The sequence below is a fragment of the Morone saxatilis genome, unplaced genomic scaffold, assembly GCF_004916995.1.
Source record: "Morone saxatilis isolate NCDOM2014 unplaced genomic scaffold, NCSU_SB_2.0 Contig10, whole genome shotgun sequence".
Lineage (NCBI taxonomy): Eukaryota > Metazoa > Chordata > Actinopteri > Moronidae > Morone > Morone saxatilis.
Genome location: NW_023339652.1, coordinates 1,075,696 through 1,092,136, shown reverse-complemented (window position 1 = coordinate 1,092,136; position 16,441 = coordinate 1,075,696). Strand labels below are relative to the sequence as shown.

Genomic DNA, 16,441 nt, shown 5'->3' with positions numbered 1-16,441 from the left:
ACCTGAACCGAGACTACTGTATATATTGCACGTTATCTAAATCTGTAACATATGTCCACTGGAAAGCTGAAAATAAGTTCGATTAGAGTGGATTGTATCCTTCTCCTCCGACCTGTAACGAGCTGCTTGGACTTGTTTGTTCTCTTTGAGCCACTGTCAAGGACGGACTTGAAGCTCGTGGGACCCGTTGGATGATCTAGACTGTTGCCTTATCTGCATTAATATGATAGTCAGTCTTGCAGGATATCGGTAGAGTGGGTGAGAACGGAGAGGCTATGTGGTACGAGGATGAGTTAGGAAAGGTCCGCGTATGTCTGACGAAGGCATTTGTGCGGTTCTCAAGCGTCGGCCATCCTCTGACAGGGACTCCTCGCAAATCTCCAGTTACTGAGGGTCGATGATTAGCTGCTGTATTATCTGGGTTTTATACTGCAAGTTTCTTGGTTCCTCCGCCTCGGCACTTTAGCTTGTTGACCTTATATGAATTCATATTAATGGAACATTCAGAAATGTGAACTGTATAATTATCCGGCTACAAACATGCATTGAATTGGGGTGAATAAAGTAGATTCAATAAGTTACTCTCAGGAGCTTAATTGTCTGTTTGGTTTATTAATTGCCTGTTTTTGAACTTATAATCAGCCTCATACTGGTCAGCACACAGATCAGGGATTGAAAGAGTGCAAGGTCTGCTTGTGGTGTATATGCTTTTTATGACCTTGTGGTCTATAGTCCGATTATTTGAGTGATAGATCATAGTCGGATGTTAATCATACTTAATCTTTTCGTAGTCCGTGACTGACATGAGAAGAGGAATGCAGCTGCCGCTATTTTGTTAATATCTTTTTATGCTGTATATAGAAAGTCTGAGTAGTTTCATACTGTCTTTTATCTTTGGTATCTTATCAAGTCCTTGTGCAGGTGAGTTATGATTCTATAGTTATTGTCGTAACTAAAAACTAAAGTGGAGAGTTGAGCCCATTAAAAATTGCTGCGCTTCTATATTTATTTTATTGATTTAGTGTGTTTTTTATTAATAGCTAAAAGAGTAGTGTACATCATATTTTTATCCCAAGATTGATAAAATCTATGGAGATACATAAACTGTCGCAAGGTGTATAGAAGCGTTCTGATCCAAAGAACTTGTCTCTGTTGATATTTTTAATGATCTAGTTCTCTATCAATTGAGTTACATAAATTACATATTATTATATTTGTTTTACCTTAATCATGATGTGACTATGGTCGAATTTATATGCTGTATTGTTTCAGCGCGAGTCTACACTGATTTTGGCTGTTTATAACATACCTGTGATTTCGCACAGCTTCTCTCTTATGTAGTCATTTTAGGGTGTCTGTGGACTTACTTGGATGGTAGCCATGTAAACATGTAAATTCGTTGTTGTTTTGTTTTGGCTAGCGGATTTTGTGTGATACTCTTAGAGGCAATAAGAATCTCTTAATTGTCAGTTTCTTCAGGTTCGTGTTAATAGGACTTCACGTCTTGCCAATTAATCGAGACAACTACATTATCGTGACTATAATTTACGATAATTTATAGGCAAATAGATGATATAGTTGAAGGAAGAGCTATTTTTTTCTTGATGCCAGCGACGTGCCTAGAGACTAGGTCATTCGCTCGCGGGACTATGATAATAGTAGATTGTATTTAGTAAGTATCATCTTTTTTGCCAGTCCGTGCAGCTTTTCGCCGAGCGTTTCTCTATTCTTCGCGGATATGTATGACATCGGGCCTCGACGTCTAATGTAAAGTAGTTGCGTTTGATGTTATACGATTATATCCGGCGTCTTGTGCGTGTGATATGTGCAGTATATTATACCTATTTGTTGCCATCGGTTTGTATCTTGTCTTTAATATACTGACTAATTGTCATTAATAGTGATGTATTTTTTTATTGTTTTCCGATCCGGTGTGCATTGAGTTTATAGCGATATTATTGTTTCTCAACGTGAAAAATCGGTAAATCATCCTCTTGCTTGTCGCTGTGAGAGCAAATACGGTAACTAGATGAACTTAGATGAGATATGTCGGGACTACTATTTGTGTTTTAGAGGATTAGGAAAACAGTTGAACTTATTTCGCTCACACGTTCATATATACTGAAAGATAGTTTGCATACTTTTTCTTGTAGCTTGGATTGACAAATACAGCTAATAGGTTGGAAGCTAATGAAAAATTTTACGGTTGTCACCACTAGCGATAGAATTATCGTCAAGACTTTAATACTCGATAATTGTGTTCGTTTTGTATGTGAGCGTGTGGTTCTTTCATGTCTTCGCGAGATGAGAATGAATGTATACATAATAATACAGAATTTCATGATTGATCTATATGCAATATCATTACATTAGCTTTTTATTTTTCAACATTTCTACATAATTCGGACCTGAATGACTTTTTTTAATATCATACGTTGAATGTTGGATAAAGTTTCATAAAAGTTAATTTTAGGAATCCATTTGGAGCTGAAAACCTATCCAAAGAGCAATGTATAGACCGTTTAGTCCTCTATGTAATTTAAGAAGTGGGACAAAATTAATGACTTAAATTTGCATGTAATTATCATATAAGAAACACTATATTTTATCTAATAATGTGACCATAAGTTACTGTATATATAAACTGTAGGAGAAATTATTCCATTAGTTACACTGTTACGCTTTTGTCATCAAGAGCAAGAAGAGCGATTTACAGTGAAAAAGAACTAATGCAAAAGGATTCGGAAACCATATTTAACGAACTTTGGGGGGTTTAGTATTTTAAGTCACAAGTAGTGCGGGTATAACTGATAAATAACAAGGCGTACAAGATATACCGGTGGTGAGTATAAAAGGACGAGAGATAGCAGAAGCCTCTTTTTTTTGCAAGACGTCCTCGAAACGATATAATACAAATTACCTTTACCTGTACCGCGACAGATGAGTTTGATTCCTGACTAAAAAGATAAATACCTTATATAGATTTGCCCTAAAATAGTAATAGTAATGAGTGTAGTTTTCAGAAGGCCATTTACCACCGATGAAGACTGAAAAAGATATTAGATTATGGAAAAATCAGGACAAAACAAAAAAAGCTCTTGACTGTTGCTTAACTGACAAAAAAGGAAGCACAAAAATAAAAATCTACCAGAGAGATGACGATACAGTAAGTTGAAAGAATCCAGTGTGCATCGAGCATGACAATCTTAGTATTTTATTTTGAAAGAAAATGTACGTGTAAAATATTTAATTTATGAATCAATGTGGACTCGAATACCAAGAACGAATTTTCTCGGAGAAGAAACATAGAGTTCCACTTGCCTTATCACACAAGGATTTCAATTTCGGAACATTATACTTTTTTACGCCTAAAAACCAAAAAAAATATACTTGCAGAAAGAATTTTAATGGCGTACAATACTGTTTTGGTTGTAATACAATATTAATGAAAAGATGAGGACTAAATTTAAGATTCTAATTAAAGATAAAGTTTAAATGGGACCTGATTTATCATGATGTACACGGACCATGAAAGATTAAATTAATATTGCATTCTTTAATATCGCAAAGAAGTAACGCAAGACAACACACCCATTTCATTTTTAACTTTGAATGGTGTGATCGAGTTGGCGATGAAAAGTACAAACACGGAATAAAAAAAAAGACAACAAAAGGTCACTGGATACTCTTTGATACCTTCACACATCCTCTGCATATGTGGAGACACCGATTTAAAACATCTATGATTTACATATTTGATCTAGGGCAAGCTGAGGCACGGAGCAGAAACTGGTAAACGACAGATACAGAACTACTCAGGGGACATTAACGGAGATAGAGGAGTCACCATGTAGAGAGGACGGCTGCAGACAGATCATACAGGAAACGAAACATCAATACAATACATACGACAGACAAGCCACGACACTATAAGTCTGGCAGAGATTTATACACAGAGGACCAAAGTTAGATCTACACAATCAGAGCTTAAAGTCACGTGAATGAAGTGAGTTCACAACAACAAAGAGGAAAAAAAAGTCAAGCCCGACCGTAAGTAGGGGGAAACCAATAATATATGTGACAACCATTTTAAAAGTGCATTAAGCTTTAGGTTTGGTAGATAATGTTACACACCATTTTAACCATGTTCATCTTTGCACTCTAGCGGGTCTTACAGGTACAATACAAACCACATAAAGAATCTGGTCCACTGAAATTCAAACAATCCGATTGATGGTTGACTGGAAGTAAATATGTTAGTTTTCCTAAGCGTTATAACTCATACCAAAGGGAACTGAGCCGCTATCAATCATGCCCTAGCTGCTGGACCGCTAATCAAACAAACATGTCAAGAAAAGATTCCACTGCTCTTTCTGATATCTTATTGTTCATACGTAGCCATATCAATACCAGCGCACACAACCCACTGAACCAGGTGACGGATCGAAGAGACTAAACCAGGCTTCCATACAAAACCAAAGCCACAGGAGTTTCTCCCTCGACTCGTCCCCTCAATGATTACAACACGACGCGTCCGAAGAACCTCCAGCCTGCAGGCCCACGTAGCCGAACATGCTCAAAGCAACCCGTTCAGCAGCGCCAAACACAACACTGGCACACTCAAGCACCATAAAACAGAATTACAGCACAGTCGGGTCACCAGACCAGCCAGTACCAAGTTTCCCCTCATCATTGAGCTACTAGCCCGTTATTACCCTCGCTTACGCCGTACGCAGCTCTAGGTAAAACCCCACTGCAACCACCACACCATCAACGATGAACTTTACTCCACCCAGCTTTCTGTTCGCTCTCCTGAGGGTTTAAATGTAGAGATTCTAAGCTGCCTACTTTGATATCTCGCCTGTCAGTTAGTTTCGGAGTAACCTCATTTAAAGCCTGCCGTCTCCAGTCCTGCAGTAATACTTAAAGTTATTATTCACGGTTCATCCCTCCGACCCCCCGCTCTGCTGTGTTACCCGAACGCCTTAACACTGAATACCAAATGAAGGATTTTTCTGAGTTTAAACGTCACTATTCACCCGCAGTTTAATGAACCTAATGAACATATGGAACCCTCTTACAACGACATTCTCCTGGTTATCCGATGGAATTTTCATCATTTTAAGAACCTTTCTCGTCTCGCTGATGAAATCCATCCATAAACACTCAGCTTCGTTATTAGTTATCTCCTAACCAGCGTGAACAGACTCGGGACAGACCACAGTCCAGCTGGGTCCGATCAGTCGAGACATCAGAAATCAGGCTCAACAGTTCTTTTTCGACAATTGGAATTGTTTGAGCGTTGACCTGAAGCTCGAACTCGTCATCACCCCGCTGACTCGCAGGATTTTCACAGGAGCCTGTTCTCCCCCGGCTCCCCCGTCTGCAGTGAATTAATTACACAGAGACGGCTGGACGAGTCCTGTCTGTCCGCTGTGATCCTTTTAATGGCGCTGGGAGAATACTCTCCCAGAGCTGACCCCTCAAAGCCTGCGGTATCGAGAGACGGATGAATTCATTACATTTTACTTCATTTCTTAACTTTTTACACGTCCATGCCAGACTATCTTAAAAAGACCATTAACGACCAACAAGCAACAAAAATTACTACCCAGAGAAAATAATTTTAGCCTTCTGATATATGTGAAATGACTTTCTTTGCTTAAATATATAAGAGCTTTTTAATACCCAACATAACTGGAAGATCATAACATAGACCCAGCAGACCCTCTTAAGAACATCACAGTGGCTCCAAAGTGCAGTAATTTAGACGTATTGATTGTCACGTGTTAATAACATTTTTTGTTTTAATATTTATTCTATATTTGTATTTTGTATTTTGTGGTATAATTTTTGCACCAACTGCACAGGTCACATTCCTCGTAGGGTAAAAACCTAACTTGGCAATAAAACAAAATTTCTGATTCTGATCTGATTCTGAATTCTTGCAGAGTTTCCTCTCAGTGTGTCGCTTTACTGTGATATTGTTTAACAACAGCAGGAAGAGATTTACTGACACACTTACATACGTTTGAGGATGAAACACCAACACTACACGAGAGTGCGTACAGGTACTGCTACAGTAGTCCAGCCTGATAACCATCCGCTAACAACTGCACCTGTAGGACTGTTTCCAAACACAACACCAGATACATACCATACGTATAGACCTTGCATCCTTTCCCTATTTGCCTTACTTTATCTTTTTGTTATGCTCCGTTCGTGAAATCCCATACCTACACCACTTCATTTTATCCACGATACCGTTTGTGTTTCATCCTCAAACTTTATGTAAGTGTGTCAGTAAATCTTCTTCCTGCTGTTTGTTAATCAATATCACAGTTTAAAGCTGACACACTGAAGAGGAACTCTGCAGCAATTCAGAATCAGAATCAGAATCAGAATTTTGTTTCCAAGTAGGTTTTTACCGCCTTACGAGGAAGTGACCTGGTGCCAGTTGGTGCAATAAAATATACACAAATACAAATACAAATATAAATATAAATATAAATACAAATATAATTTATTAACACGCTGACAATCAATACGTCTAAATTACTGCACTTTGGAGCCACTGTGAATGTTTGTCTTAAGAGGGTCTGCTTCTATTATATCTTCAGTTATGTTGGGTATTAAAAAGCTCTTTATATATTTAACAAAGAAGTCATTTCACATATATTCAGAAAGCTAAAATGATTTTCTCTCGTATAATTTTTGTGTCTTTTGGTCTTAATGGTCTTTTTAAGATATCTGCTGGACTGTGTAAAAAGTAAGAAATGAAGTAAATGTAAAATGTCATCCTCTCTCATACCGCAGGCTTTGAAAGGTCAGCTCTGAGATATTCTCCAGCGCCATTAAAACTCACACGGACAGACAGGACTCGTCCAGCCGTCTCTGGGTAATAATTCACTGCAGACGGGAGCGAGAACGAGGCTCCTGTGAAAATCCTGCGAGTCATTATGACGAGTTCAGCTTCAGGTCAACGTCAAACAATTCAATTCTGTAAAAGAGACACTGTTGAGCTGATTCTGATGTCTCGACTGATCGGACCCAGCTGGACTGTGTCTGTCCCAGTCTGGTTCAGCTGTTAGGAGATAAAATAAGAGAGTATGTTTATTGATATTTCATCAGCAAGAGAAATTGTCTTTAAAATGTCTGAAAATCCATCGATAACCAGGAAATTGTTTGTAAAGGTTCCATATGTTCATTAGGTTCATTAAACTGTTAATAGTGACGTTTAAACTCAGAAAAATCCTTCATTTTATTCAGTGTTAACTTCTGGGTAACACAGCAGAGGGTGAGGATGAACGTGAATAAAACTTTAATATTACTGGCAGACTGGAGACGGCAGAGCTTAAATTTACTCCAAACTAACTGACACGATATCAAATAGGCAGCTTAAATCTCTACATTAAACCTCAGAGGACAACAGAGCTGGGTGGATAAAGTTCATCTTTGATGTGTTTGTGCATTTTACTAGACTGCTACGGCGTAACGAGGGCTAATAACGGGCTAGTAGCTCAATGATGGAGCGATAACGTTACTGGCTGTCTGTGACCCGACTTGCTGTAAATTCTGTTTTATGTTGGCTTAGTGTTCATGTTGTTGTTTGGCCTGCTGAACGTTGCTTTAGCATGTTGCTACGTGGCCTCAGGCTGGAGGTTTCTGGACTCGTGTTGTAATATTGAGGGACAGTCGAGAGAAACTGCGTTGGCTTTGTTGTTGTATGAAAGCCTGTTTATCTCTTCGATCCTCACCGGTGTGCATGTGTTGTTCCTGTATTGATATTGCTACGTATGAACAATAAATAGTCAAAAAGCAGGAAGTCTTTTTCTTGACGATGTTTGTTTGATTAGCGTCCAGCAGCTAGCAGGTAGAGAGCGCTCAGTGCCCTGTGGATGAGTTAGTTAACCTTAGAAATAACAGATTTTACTTTCCCATCAACCATCAATCGATTGGTTGAATTTCAGTGGACCAGGATTTTCTTTAGTTGATTGTTATTGTACCTGAAGACCCTCTAGAGGCAGAAATGACATGTTAAATGTTTGGGAACATTTATTCGACCAACCGAACTGAAGCACGTGGAAAATGTTGTCACTATATTTATGTTTCCCCCGACTGTACGAGCTGGCTGGACTTGTTTGTTCCTCTTTGAGCTCACTGTCAGGACGGACTTGAAGCTCGTGGGACGTTGGATGATCTAACTTTGCCTCTGTATAAATCTCTGCCAGGACGGAGAGGGGCGGGCGGGGCTGGCGAGGATGAGTTGGAGGTTCGGGTCCTGAGGGATTCGGGCTCAGCTCGGCCTCTCTGACAGGGACTCCTCGCATCTCCGTTAAGCCCCTGATAGCTGCTGTATCTGGGTTACCCAGTTCTGCTCCGGCCTCAGCGTGCCCTAGATCAATATGGAAATCAGAAGTTTGAAATCGGCTCCACAGATGCAGAATGGGGAAGGATCAAAGTAGCCAGAGCTTTTTGTCTGTTGGTTTTATTTCCTGTTTGAACTTTTCAGCCCAACTTCACACACAGTCAAATGAAAAGGAAATGCTTGTTTGCTTTTTTACTGGCTGTCAGATTAGAAGATCAATATTAATTTAATCTTTCAGTGTCCGTTACAGAGAGAAATCAGTCCCATTTGTAAACTTTAGCTGTAATGAAAGTCTGAAATTGTAGCTTCAGTCTTGTGCAGGTGAAGATTTTAGTTATCAACAAAACAGGGAGTTGAGCCATTAAAATGCTGCGTCTAATATATTGTTGTTTTTTTAGCTAAAAAAGTATAATTTCCAAATTGAAATCCTGGAGGAACAAAACTCGAGTTGGCTTCTCCAAAATGTCGTGTTTTATTCAGTCCACATTGATTCATAAATTAAATATTTTTTACATACATTTGCTTGTCAAAATTAAAAGACTGAATGTTTCAGCGCGAGCACACTGATTCTTTAACGTACTGATCGCAGCTCTCCTGTTGTAGATTTTAGTTTCTGGCCTTTTTTTGCATTAAACAGTAAACGTTTGTTGTGGTTTGGCCTGATTTTGTTCCAGAGCTAGATCTTTTGTCAGTCTTCAGCGTGTAAACTGCTGCGAAAACGACACGCATGACTATTACGATTTTAGGCAAATAGATGAATATGGAGGCTTTTTTTAGTCCAGAGTCAAACTTCATCGTCCGTACAGAAAAGAATTTGTATGATCTCTTTTCAAGCGTGCAGCTTCGCTATCTTCTCTTCCTGTTTATACTCACCACGCTGTAGAGCGTTTGTACGCCGGCTTGTGGAGTTAGTGCAGTTATACCGCCACCTACTGGACTTAAATACTACAAAGTCTTAAATAGTTTTTTCCGATCCGTGTGCATGAGTTTCGTTTTCACGTAAATCGGTCCTCTGCTGTCGCTGTGAGAGCAAAACGGAACTAGTGAACTAGTGAATAAGTGTCGGGCTACATGTAGGAGATACAGTTGAACTTATTGTCACATTATTAATAAAATATATTTTCTGATATTGATAAATACAGCAAATGTAAGCAATGAATTGTGTCCCACTGCTGTAAATTACATAAGACTAAACTCGATAATTGTCTTTGATAGTTTCAGCTCCAAATGATTCCTAAAATAACTTTATAAGATCTTATCACACATCACTATATGATTAAAAAAAAGGGTCATCAGGTGTGCCGATAGTTATTTAAAATGTTTAAATATAAAAAGCTAATGTAAATGATTATGTTGTTTATGATTCAGTGATTCAGTGTGAAACTGATAATTCATCTTCCACTCAAAGAAAGAACCCACGCACACACACACACATATATATCTGGCAGCTGGTTTTAATTAGCGTTTAATAATCCAGTTTATCTGACAGCAAGTTATAAAAAGTGCTTTACATTCTCGAAGGGCCGGGTGATATAATATCAATAAAATATATTTCTGTATTCTTTATGAATATATATCACAATGTGACAGATATGTCTAATCATACATATAATAATCAACCTTTTAATAACTAATTCTGTTAAGTACAAACAAAACAAGCTATAATATATCATATGATGACATTATAATAATTCAATAATATTGATTAATTGCCCAGCCCTGTTTTCCTTTCAGTGATTAAAAACCAATGATCATTATGTCCTTAGAAATAAATCAATACAACACATTTAAAAACCCTGAAAATCCTCCAGCAGTCGAGTCAAACAGAAAGAAAAGAGGGTTTATCAAATATTTATAATATTTAATAATGTTCAAATTGCAAATGTGAACTTTTCAAACTTAACAAAATTTGATTTATTTTCTTTTAAAGTCACAAATTTCAGTTTTAAAAATAAAATATGGGGCGTTCCTGCCTTGTATTCAGACTTTTCTCTTAAATGTTTTAAGTTTTAAACATTTTATCACCAAATTTATGAAATAATGTGACTTTTAGCGTGTTTCTCATATTAGAAATAAACAATTTAAAAGCAGAAGTTACAGGTAAAGTCTGAATACAGCAGCTTATAATCACTTACAGCTACAAATATCTCAATATTACACAGGATAAAAATAGTTGACATACAGTATATGTTCATAATCATTAAAAAAAGAGTATTACATCAATATTTACATACAGCAATATGTGTAACTTTTTAAATAAACAGCTTATATAGAGCAGTGAGTGAGAACGTAGGTATAATAGAAAAAATAGATGGCTCTTTCCTTCCCTGTGATCAGTCCGTTTTATTGATGATAGCTATCACCGCTAGCTAACATCAGATTTTAACACGCGTCTTTAATAACCACCAATGACCTGAGATCAACCCGTGTTTCCCTTCAACACTTAATAAAATCATTAACCACATTAATTAATGGAAATATGTTCAAATTTATCTGAGTCCAAATTCTGTGTTTGAGTTTAAAAAGTCACAAATTTAAGAATATATTAATTATCTAATTTAAAAAGTTTGCCTGTAATTCCAGCAAACATATAAAGTTTTAATTAAAAAGTTTAATGCTTCAGTTTGTTTTTATTGAGTTTATGGACGTCTAACATAAGTCAAGAATGTCTGATACGTGCTTTTTATACATTCTTCTTTGTTTTTTCTGAGTATCAAACATTGTGTTATCTCACATAGTTTGAATAATTAACGCAGTAAAGTCTCTCCTCTGTTGATCGTCTGTTCAGCGTCCGTTGTAGATGAAATCTGAGGAGGAAAAGAAAGTTTCAGTCATGATTTATTGGATTATTAATGCGGTTTTAATAAACTCAGAGAAAGAACTGCAGCAGTGTAGCTACTAACAGAAATATATTTTATTATTAGACTTTAAGACCAATTTCCAGGGTTAAATAAAATACAGGAATTGAATTAAAATGATCAAATATCCTTGAAATAACTTATGTACTGGAAATAAACAATAATACTACATGTTTGTAGTTTAACCTGTTGATTTTAATTTCATATACTGTAAAGTTGTTCATAAAAATAAGTCATTTATTTAACTTTGGCTGTTTACTATGAAACTTTAATCCAAATATCTGCATCATTCTGAGGGGGGAAATAAGAGCGTCTCCCTCCGCCCTGCAGCGTCGGTTAGTTTTAGCGCTCGTTCAGGTTTTGGGGTCTCACCGCGGCAGTACTCGGGGTTGAAGTTTTCATAGATGGGGTAGAGAGGATTCTCCTGTTCACTGCGATGTTTCCTGGCTCTCAGGACGTCCCGTACACACTGGTGCAGAAAGGCATACTGGCACTGCAACACACACAAGGAAGTAAAATGTAATGAACTGTGATATGTATTTATTTATTCATCATGTATTCTCATTATTTTTCTGATAAAAAGGCTTCACATTTAACACACTGTCTTGTTTGGTCTGATATTTACTGGACTTTCAGCTGAGCTCGGTGCAGTTTTCACTGTTGTTTCAGGGCTGATTTGGAACAATATTTGCTGGCACTGTTTCAACCTGGATTTTGACCATAACTTTCTGGTGTTTCAGCAGTAGTTAGACCATTACTTTTCGGTGTTACATCCCTGCTTTAGCCCAGTATTTACCTGTGTCTGAGCTGTGGTGGAGGCTTACGTTGCTCCATATCTGCTTTACCGTTAACATGTTACACGGTAGCCTTATCAAGCTGTTGTGCTATCATTATTCTGTTGTTGTACCTCAGTCTGGACCATGTGCTGGCGGTGCAGGCGGAGGTCGAACACACAGCCGTACAGGTCTACGGTTCCTTTAGAGTCCAGCTGCTGCAGAACCCGATCCAAGGCCATGAACGTCCCTGTACGACCAACACCAGCACTAACAAACACACAGTCAACAGTCAGTCAACAGAGCAGATTCACTAAAAAAGCATCTTAAATGATGATTCAATTAGTGAATTAACGGTCCCACACGCTCGGTCCTACCTGCAGTGTATGACGGTGGCTCCGGTGCTGGGTGATCGGTCCACGTAGTCCCGGACCGTCCTCACAAACTGGATCAGGGACTGGGTGCTCTCTGGGACGCCATGATCGGGCCACACAGTGTAGTGGAAGTGACGCAGCACCCGAGGGTAAGCGCGGCTGCTCTCCTGTCAGGATTCATCGATTTCATATTATTATATATTGATTTTAAAACTATTGATTAGCTAGCGGGGAGCAGAGAAGGAGGTAAAGGTACCGAGGTGATCTTGAACTCTCTGATGGTCCACTCGGGCAGGACGGACTCTGACAGCATCTGAATGACCAGGTCACCGTAGTACAGAGGTTCTCTGTCTGCAGGCCAGTACTGATCACACTTCACCTGTAACACACGTTATATATAATGAAACTAGTTCAAATCTGATAATGTAACAGAGAAAATAGTGAAATATCTTGTGTTTATTCAGGTTGAAGTTACAATAAAGGATTCAAATATTAGTGAACTGAATATTTTAGGGTTTTGGACACAATAAGATACATGAAGACATTACCTTGGACTCTTTATGGCCATTTTTTACTATTTTATAAAGATTTCAAAGACGAAGCGATTAATTAATCGGAATTAAAAACAAAAATACTAGCAGTTAATATAATACTGTTCAGGAGTATATTTTCTCGAACCAATCAATTGGTTAATCGACAGCTTAAACTAATCATAATTTTTCAGTTTTTCAAGCACCAAAACCAAATATTCTCTAGTTTTAGCTTCGATTGTGAAGATTCACTGCTTTTATTTGTCTTGTAGGTTTGTTTGTTGAGTTTTAGGAAAATGTAATACACATTTTATAACAATCAAAAAAAAATCATTGGTAGCAGTTTTTATATGTTCTGTTATTCAGTTTCTTCTCAATTCAGTGAATTCTTACTTGTGAGCGTAACAGTTATTTTAATTATCGATTAACCTGTCGTTCGTTTTCATTGATTAATTTCATTGATTCATTAATTATTATGTTGTTTAAGTCCATAAAATGTCAGAAAATTGTGAAAAACGTTCCCAAGGGGACGTCCTCAAATGTCTTGTTTTGTCCACAACTCAAAGATATTGAGTCTACTGGCAGAGAGGACAAAAAAAAAGCTGAAAATATTCACTTTTGAGAAACTGAAATCTGGACATTTTTTCAACATTATCAAAATTGTTGGCGATTAATTCATTTTATGAGAAGTGACATAAAAAATAATATTACTATTATTATTATCATACAATTTCATACATTTTCTATTCCTTCATTACCTTCTTGCCTTGTCTTTAAACACACTTTATATCATAACAGTGGAAATGGTCACTATAACTAAGAGGATCCATCCTCAGTGCGCCATTATTGGAATTTACTCTTGACTGAAGTGTTGCATGGAGCAAATTAATAAAACAAGAAGACCTAAAATGACCGTCGGTAACTCACCCGTCCCTTCTCCACACACTGTGTCACCATGACGACGTTGTAGACGCCGTGCTCCCACACCATTCGCCAGAAATCATCCTTGGTGCCAGGCAGCGGGCCCTGGGTGGCGATGTACTCCCTGCGGTAGTTGTTACCCTGCACACACACACACAGGAGAGAGGTGTCAGTGTGTGTAAGTGTGTATTACGTGTGAGTGTGAGTGTGTGTGTGTGTGTGTGTGTGTGTACGCACTGGTACGTAGCTGGCGTTGATGTAGTCGGAGCAGGGGTCGTCCTCCAGGTACGACATCTTCACTCTGGTAGAATCATCTGGAAAAAGAGACGTTCGTTATCCACTATGTCAGATACAGTAGCTGCTGGTTTTGGGGGGTTTATGGTTCAGGGTACAATGTGAGCTTTGTTGGGGTCTAAAATAAGATAATTTAATAACAGCCTGACAAGTGCACTCACTGTGGGGCAGATGTCAGATTTATCAGACCCTCAGATTCAACCAATCCCTGTGAACTCGTTCAATTTGACCAATCATTGTAGTTTTCAGTACAAACCGTTGACACAGTGTGATTTTTAATGAATTATACAAAAAATAGAAATAATATTTGCAACTTTTGTTTAAAATTTTCACATTTTTCCACTATTTAATTGTATTAAAAACTAGTAAAGCTGCTGTGAAATCAGGTATTTTAGGCCCAACAACCCCCAACCTGTGTTTCTTGGTGCTTTATTGAACTATTCACATTCTAGTTTAAATTCCTATTAAAGGTCAGTTTGATTCTTGTGTTACTTTGATTAAATCTTTCTCTGTTTTTAACTGTTTTATTGATTTTCAGGCTCATAGTTGCTGTCAGTTTAAAAACCTCACTGACATCTTCACAACTCTAATAAAATGCATTTTATTTATTATTTCTACATGTTATAATCCACAAATACTGACTGTGACAGTCCACTGAAATATCTTCAAAGATTTTCAGTTTGCGATAATAAACAGTTTAAAGCAGCAAATCCTCCAGTTTACTGACTGAAACATGTCGACTGCTACAAAACTAACGACACTGCTTACTTCAGTCTAAACGACACAGATTCAAAATCACATTTAACAGCTTTTATTATTGTAAGTGAGACTATTTGTTAAAATGTTAAACGCTGTGACTCACACAGACTGAACTGAAGAGGGAGAAACAACCATGATTCATTTTACTATGAGTGTGTGTGTGTGTGTGTGTGTGTGTGTGTACAGCTGCTGTTGTTAATGGATCACCTCGAGCCACAAATCATATTTCTCTGTTCGTATAGAAAATTGTCTGCAGTTACACATGAGTGATGCTTAATTACTTTATTTAAACTGTGACACTGAAACATACACAACTCTAAATATAACGCAATGGTATCAGCTGCAAACTCATTCATTTAATTTGAAAACATACACACATTTATATTAATAACTTTGGTAACGTTAATGAAAATGTTAAACTAATGAAGGAAATAAAGAGAATATATTCATGTTATTTGTTTGGATATTGTTTTGGGGAAATGTGTATTAAATTATGCCATTATTAAAGATATTAAGGAATATTTAGTCATAAAAACAAAGATGGAGTTTTCACATCATTCACAGGAGGTTATGCTGGCTGTTAATAACCCTCTATCTATGTATGTTTATATTGTGGTGCAGTGGTTCGGACTCCAGCACAGACACAGAGAGTCTGACAGCAGCTGCTCATGGCGGGTTAGCTCTGACTGCCAGCTCGCCGTTCCTGCTATACTGTTGTTGTCGGTGTTGAGGCCACGCCCCCTAAAGTCCCTAAACTGTCCTTTGCACGTCTTTGATGCAGTTTTTTAAGATACCAGAACTGAAGAGTGCAGTTACACTTTAAAAACCTTCAGGAAAATAACAGTATGTGGACACAGGCACTCAAACAAGACATAAAGTAAACTGATCTTATATCTTTGGGGGTTTGGACTGTTGATCGACCACAACAAGACATTTTAACAACGTAACCCTGGGCAACTAACTGGCAGATTATTAATCCCACCGCCTTTTAAAAGAAGAGAAAATGTGGAGAGGACAAAGATATTCAGTGTAACTATATGTTCTTTAAACTCTGCTGCAGCACAATCCATCATCTGCATGTTATTAATGTTTTTATTAACTCCAGCCTCGACCCACAGACTGGTACATCACCGTCGCCATGGGAACAGGCGCTGTCTTGTTAATTAAAGCTCTTAACGATGTCATCATTGTAATGATTTTCACATTGATTGGTTTATTTTGTTCTCACCGTGGACTCGATAACTTTGTTTTACATTATAAATGTATTTGAAGGCCCCTTTTACATCAAGTTCGATATAAATACAATTGACATTACGTTAATGGTTTTTGTTTTAATTTGCTGCAGCAGAGAGAATTAAAGCCCATTTACTCACACACACTCATGCAGCAGGACTTACATGGCAGGATGTTGTTGTAGCGGTTCTTTCCTCGGTTCTCTGGCAGTCGGGCGACGTCCATCGTCTGGTTGCGGCCCACATCCTTCAGATCCTGCGTCAAAACAAGATGATTCATTAACAGTCAGACAAGTGTTTTAATTGTGTGAATTAAGGATTTATTTCCACCA

General features: G+C 37.7%; 1 protein-coding gene across 1 annotated transcript in view; it reads right to left on the bottom strand.

Annotated features, from left to right (window-relative positions):
- Positions 1-9,804: 9,804 nt before the first annotated feature.
- LOC118341964 (receptor-type tyrosine-protein phosphatase beta-like) overlaps positions 9,805-16,441 on the bottom strand; it is a 31,201-nt gene continuing 24,564 nt past the window's right edge. The window contains exons 33-40 of the mRNA XM_035680392.1: positions 16,275-16,365; positions 14,062-14,138; positions 13,831-13,965; positions 12,630-12,752; positions 12,377-12,540; positions 12,134-12,269; positions 11,599-11,719; positions 9,805-11,175 (exon numbers count right to left, since the gene is read on the bottom strand). Coding sequence (XP_035536285.1) covers positions 11,153-11,175; positions 11,599-11,719; positions 12,134-12,269; positions 12,377-12,540; positions 12,630-12,752; positions 13,831-13,965; positions 14,062-14,138; positions 16,275-16,365 — 870 coding nt within the window. The 3' untranslated portion in view covers positions 9,805-11,152. The remainder of the gene's footprint in view (positions 11,176-11,598; positions 11,720-12,133; positions 12,270-12,376; positions 12,541-12,629; positions 12,753-13,830; positions 13,966-14,061; positions 14,139-16,274; positions 16,366-16,441) is intronic.